This window comes from Loa loa (genome assembly GCF_000183805.2).
Source record: "Loa loa unplaced genomic scaffold supercont3.338, whole genome shotgun sequence".
In the NCBI taxonomy this organism is placed as follows: domain Eukaryota; kingdom Metazoa; phylum Nematoda; class Chromadorea; order Rhabditida; family Onchocercidae; genus Loa; species Loa loa.
Window position 1 is genome coordinate 46,943 of NW_018108518.1, and position 6,512 is coordinate 53,454.

The 6,512-nt window shown below is 30.6% G+C and overlaps 2 protein-coding genes across 2 annotated transcripts in view; both read right to left on the reverse strand.

Annotated features, from left to right (window-relative positions):
* Nucleotides 1-1,132: 1,132 nt before the first annotated feature.
* LOAG_11566 (hypothetical protein) lies at nucleotides 1,133-4,343 on the reverse strand (the record flags this gene model as incomplete). Its single annotated transcript, XM_003147084.2, has 6 exons — nucleotides 4,229-4,343; nucleotides 2,977-3,545; nucleotides 2,369-2,596; nucleotides 2,073-2,204; nucleotides 1,792-1,863; nucleotides 1,133-1,333 (listed from the first exon to the last, which is right to left on the reverse strand). Exons 1-6 carry the CDS (start codon nucleotides 4,254-4,256, stop codon nucleotides 1,133-1,135), a joined length of 1,230 nt encoding a protein of 409 aa, XP_003147132.1. The 5' UTR covers nucleotides 4,257-4,343.
* Nucleotides 4,344-5,606: 1,263 nt separating this feature from the next.
* LOAG_18510 (phospholipase D) overlaps nucleotides 5,607-6,512 on the reverse strand; it is a gene marked incomplete at its 5' end in the record, with an annotated part of 13,128 nt that continues 12,222 nt past the window's right edge. The window contains 2 exons of the mRNA XM_020451170.1: nucleotides 5,607-5,838; nucleotides 6,028-6,165. Of these exons, the coding sequence (XP_020305074.1) occupies nucleotides 5,614-5,838; nucleotides 6,028-6,165 (363 nt within the window). The 3' untranslated portion in view covers nucleotides 5,607-5,613. The remainder of the gene's footprint in view (nucleotides 5,839-6,027; nucleotides 6,166-6,512) is intronic.

A 6,512-nucleotide genomic window follows, 5' to 3' on the forward strand; every position in this document is an offset into this window, starting at 1 on the left:
TAAAAAAAATAAAAAAAAAAAAAATTGAGCATTTTATTTTTTCCTCACAAAATATCCAAATTATATACATATCAATATCATCAAAATGATAATATCATCCTATCCTTTACATAATATCATCCTATCCTTTACATTTATTAAAATTTTATCACTGATAAAAGTTTTAAATTTATTCATTAATTAATTTTCATTTAATGCAGATTTAAAAACAAAACAAAAAGAAATATGAGAAGTTATACAATTTTGTTAGGATATGCTTAATTCAAAATTGTCGAATTTTGTAATTTTATTAAATTATCCTTAAAATTTATTTAAGGCTTTTTTCTTTTTTGCAAAAATTCGAAACTTAATATAGATGAAAATGAGAATAATTTCGTGATATGACATTTCATTTCTTGTGCCTAAAATTTACTTGCAATATTTTCTCTCATGCTAGCAGGATTATTGTATATTTGTATCCCTAATAGAATTTTCATTATCAATCAAATGAAGACGGATAAAATTTAATTATCACACTAAATGGGATAAAATACTGGTTTATATTTCATATTTTATTTTTACTTCTTTGTGTTACTAATCTTTCATTATAAAATAATCTTTTTGTGAAATTATTTCTTTTTATTATGAAATTTTTTATTCCGGAAGAACAGCCATACTTCATCATTTTACAATACATTTCTCTTCTTGATGAAAATTATGGACTTACTAAAAAAAAAAAATCAAACATATATTGCAGCATGATATTACAACTGTAGCAGTCGAAGAGAATTGTTTACAGAAATTTAGAAATTAAAATTATTTAGGTATTTTAGCACATGAATTATTGCAAAATTCAGCGTTTTATCCATTATTATTAATTGTGAACTTCCAAACTTTTTGAATTGCATAACATTTGTGAAGTTTTGAACCTCAATTTCAGGATTATGTATAAACAGGAAAAAATTGAGGATTACAAATAAGCACGAAAGAATCAAATAATATTCCAATTACTAAAATATAAAAGTCGATAAATCACAGCAATAGAAATGATCCATATTGTAATCATTGGAAGAATTATATAAAATACAGTTTGAACTTTTTACTCAATTAGCAAAAATTAAATCATAATACCAAAGAAATCATGAATTTATTATCAAGGTCTAGAATTTCTCATCGACAAAATCCGCTTTAAATTTGTTGCAAGCGCAATGGATGCTGCTCGATAGAGTTCAGCTGAAGAAAATGAAAGGAGAGTTCTTTGCCAGTCATCTGAATCACCGCCATATACTTCCGCATATGCATAACCAACTGTGGTGGCAAATGCATCACTTGCGTATCCCTTTGGTGTATGTTTCTGTAAAAAAAGAAAAGAAAAAGATAAATTTGTTCTGTAAAGTTATGTGAAAATATTTAAATAAATTAATAGCAAAAGCTAGTTTTATTTGAGCTCAACTAATTTATTCCACTTTATTGGTCCACTGTCTCACTCTTCTCCAAATGGCGAAGAACTTATTAAAAAAGACTGCAAACCCTAAAAATACCTTTCTTACTATTGTAAAAGCAAGAATGCTCTATTCATTATGATGGGCGTAAAGAAATGACTTATTTGATACTGCAAGTATTATACTGGAACTAAGAAATCCAGAATATAAAAAGATCAGGAAGAAATCAGCCAGTTCTATCATAAGCGGCGAAAATTTCACGTATGACGCGAAATCTTAAATTATTTCGAAATTAATGGAAGAGATGATAAAGAATTTATCCAGTCAGCAGTGCAAATGTTCTATCAAAAAAAAAAAATACCAACAGTACCTGAAGTGTAGCGATTACATCAGCATCAACTTGTGTTGCCTGTATAAAAACACTAACTTCAACGTCTCCTTTCTGCAATGAAACACTTACTTTAAAAAAGTACTGCTCTAAAATTAGCATTAAAATAAGTTGGTAAAAATCGGAAAAGCCAATTTACCTAACAACAAAATTTTATGAAAAATCTATTTTCAATTTATAAAGGAAATACCTTGTTGAGATGGGAAAACATTGAAAATTCATACCTTAAACAGGATTTTATCTGGCCGAAAAAAAGTAATCACCTGAGCTAGTAGCAGAGCAGTATCAAACCAACAATCATCAACTTGATATAAAAACGGCTGTATAACGAATAAAGTTATCTCCGGACTAACAGTATTATTATTTCGAAGATTAGCTAAACGCTCCTTTACTTTCTGCAAAATGCAATTTACAAAAAAATCTGTAATATACTTCACATAAAAGTGAACAAAAAGTTGGTAATGAAAAGTTACTTATCTTGGGTAATTGCATTTGCTTTAATTGTTGATCAGACAAGCATAGAATATTCCAGAATTTAACATCAAAATCGATGACTAACCTTCCAAGCCGAATTATATCCAACAATCTGAATGTTAGTATTAAGTTCTGCTTCTTTAGGTATTTCGTTAAATATTATTTCACTAAATGTTTGACGTAGGCCATGCCTAACAGCATCAACAATCTGGTTACTAGCGTAACATAGTACAATAGCATGCAGCACATCGTTACCATTCAGGAAATCTCGCATCCCAGGATCCAGTACTGTTAATACCGAATCCATTCCTACCTAAAATTTCATCACTTTTATTCATTTCAATTTAATGCCAATTCATCAAATTCAACAAGAATAAATCAGTATGAGTAGTAATATCAAATAAAGTTGGCAGGAACGGTTTAATAAAGCAAGCATGAAGAATAATATGTGTTACTTTTAGCTATTTGTAACAAATTTTAGATAGGATAAACTATTTACAATCTTGTGCAGCTATAAAATGATGAATTTTACAACAGTCATATTTTAGTAAAACTGGCAAAATTACTAAGATCATACCTTAGTTAAATTGATCTTATTTTAAGAAAGTTTTTAATGGTATGACTTTTGTCCTCTTGCTTGATTACTCCATTTTCATTTCATTTTAATCTTTGTTTTCAACAATATCAACAAACCTTAGCTTTGTTAGCCATTTTAGATAAGAATTCTGACTGTTGCACAGTTTGCTGAAACCAATGCAATACACCCATTTGTTTCGGTTCATCATTTCTTTCTGATTTTGTTTGTTCCATTTCTTGTGCATTCATTGGAATCATCACTTGTGCAGATGGTGCAACCATCGATGGCAGTATTGGTGTTGAAGATACTGTTTGGTGAACAGTTACCGGTATATTTGTAGCAGCAACAGCAATATTATGACTTTCTGGTGGAACTATTACCAGAGACTGTTCCACGACGGGAGCCGCAGAGGATTGCGTAAAGGAGGAGGGTGGAGATGGTTGAATTACCGGTGTTGATGATACTAAGAGCTGTGTCGACGGCAGTGTAACGGTAGAGGACACAGGAGGAAAGGTAGATGGAGGAAGAGGTGGAAATGTGGTTAATGGTGCATCGGGACAAGAAAGAGTTGTTGCAAGTGACTCTAATGGAGGATGTAGTTGTGGTGGTACCGGTGGAATAAACGCTGTCTGTTTTTGCTGTATGTAAAATGATGGTAACTCTGTCGGTGGTGGCGGGAAATTACCTGAAATGATTAAGGTTACTTACGATAATTCCTTTAGTGTAACATTTGAGAATCCTAATTGAATCTTTCAAAGCTACAAAAGACTTTTGTCCAAAATCCTTATCGAAATCCAAAATAATACCCATCATTGATTCTCCTCTCACTAACTTCTTCAAGTCGAGAATGTGAGAATTTAAAAGCAGTAACGCTTGAAGACTTCTAAATACATCATACTATTTCTGAAATTACTTATCCCTATGTAGATTGGAAGTGTAAAAACTGATCAAACTTAGTCAAAGTTCCGAAACTATTGTAAAATTTTATAAGGGTGATGTGCAACATGCACAGCATAAGCACGTTATGGTCATATTGTCTATTACTCCTAATCCTTCCATGTCACTTTCTTCTTTCGATTTTAGATTAACTTGGTTTTTCTTCTTATTCCGTGTTTGATAATGTTTTTATAAGCAAGCTTATAATTTTATCAGTGGAATAAGTGCCAGACCTACATGAATGTTATTTTCAATTTGCTTACAGAATAGCTTTTTCTTTTTTCTTTGTTAAAGTTTCTCGTGTTCTCAAGATTCTGACACAGCAAAACCTTTGTATGAATTTATGTTTTACTTCCAGAAACCTTAAATACTACATGACCTCTTCCCTCTCAATTTGGGAATATTAACAATACAGTAATCACAATTACCAACCTTCCATTCCACCAGGAGTTGAACCCATTTTGATGGTTTCACATAAAAAAGTGACCCTTCAAATTGCACAACAGCTCTCGTTTTTATGAGCGATACCAATCGGCCCTTTAATTGGATGTCACATTATTTCCTCTTATGTTAAGCAAATAAAAAAACATTTCATAACTCTGCGCAATTAGCGAAATCAAGGAAATAAACGGAAAGTAAGCCTATACTTTCTCTTAGCTAGCAAAAATTAACGGATAGCGATGTTGCCTATATGGGATAAATTCAGTTAAATTCAACTATTTCTATTAATTGCTTCGTAAATAAGCACATTTGAAATGCACAATAGCTCTCTTCCACAAAATGCAACAGTCACATGGGCTATCTTCCTGGCCTGGATCAAGTAATTTGCCTAAATCTAGTTCGAGCAGCTCATATAAATCCTAATATGCTTAACGTTACAAGGAAGGAAGTATTTGTCAGATAGCTCTTTCTGGATTTACTTTCACAGAAAATGTTAAGTCAAAAAAAGAAAAATTTAAACATAAGAAACAATTTTTACACAATAAATTTAATACAATTAATAATGAGACAAACAAGTATCAAGAGAAAAGTAACGGAATAGAAATACAATCTGCCAAGTTTGAAACGACTTAAATCAAAACTAAGTTGCTTACAATTGAATACTTGAAGTAAATTACCAGAAATAGAAATTGTATACAATTGAGACCGCCGAATATTAGTTAAGTCAAAGGAAAAAAGCAGAAATATCACCAAATAAAGATAAACTCAAATGAACACAGATTAAAGCAATGATATTATGAAGCAAACTTGATAAATTTCATACGCTGCAAATGATTGAAGAAACATAGAAACTTGAGGCTCGATTCGAACGAAAATTTGAAAGCAATGTTTAAGGAAAACAAGGAAAGAAAATTGCATAATTCGAAATTTGCAAAAGAGAAGATCACAGTGAGAGCAACAGCACAAAGAAGCAAATATTAAGCCAAAGGAATTACATTTTAATATTTCAACGGAAAATGAGAATTTGAAAGTTCGTTAAAACCGGAAATTTATCAAAGCCATAAATGTATGAGGCCTAAGAAATATATCGTGTTGGACGCTGGTGAATCCTGATTCCTTTTAGTTTCAAAAGAAAAAAGGAATGCGAAAAATGAATAAAAATAACAAATCTAAGAACAAAAAAATATTCAAATTTTGAAAAAAAATGAATATGCAGAAAAAGCTATGAATAAAAATGAAAGTGAAACAAAAGCATAAATAATCGCAACGATAAAATGTAAGCTGCTGTTTATCCTTTTTGGATCAAAAAATAGGAAGTAATATATTTAACAGCAACAATTCAAATTAGAAATTGAAATAAAATAAAACTGCATGAATCATGTGAAAACCGATGATGGTACAATACCTTCTTTGGATGCAAAGCCGGGTGCAAGGTTGGCATTAGCAAGGAAATTTAGTGGAAATTCCACAAGATTACCAATCAAATCTCGAAGATATTCTTCGGCAACCTGTGGCACAGTTTCACTTAACGGTATCTTTGCAACATGCATTTGAACTTCCACGAAATCTCTTAGTTTGTCTGTTGGAATAACATTGAAAACCTGCAAAATTTTAAAATCAATCACCTCTTTTAGATGGAATCTGTACCTAGCACAAATAACAAACTTGTTAAAAAACTATTTTAGGATACTGTAATACTCGAACGTATTACAGTTTTGAATACCAAAACACCAATATGATTAAATAAATCTGATGCAATTTAAAATACTCCCATGATGAAAAGTTCATACTTTTTCAAATATTTCCGTATTCTTCTTTGCAATAGCTCCCCATGTACCAACAAAAAACGAATCAGCGACAGGATCATCTACATCAATTTCCCTTTTCGGTGGTTTTCTTTTTTGTTCCGGCAACAAACCAAGATGTTCCTAAAGAATTATATTAAGAGTCATCGAACTTAATCAGTTAACAGTCATTTATATGAAGTTCTAAGACTAATACAACTACCATCATGTTTAGTGTATATAAAAACTATAAAAAAATATAATATATATATAAGGATATATATAAGCGAAATATATAAGGATACTAAAATATTTATAATTACCAAAAAGCAACCCATTCAGTTCATCTTAGAAATGGATGAATAGAAATGAATTGGCATTATCTTTCAAAATTGGCCAAAATACAAATTACAGCCAAAATACGAATTACAGGACAAAAACAAAGAATAGTTTCCTTTCAAAAAAAAAAAAAACAAAAAAAACAATAGTTT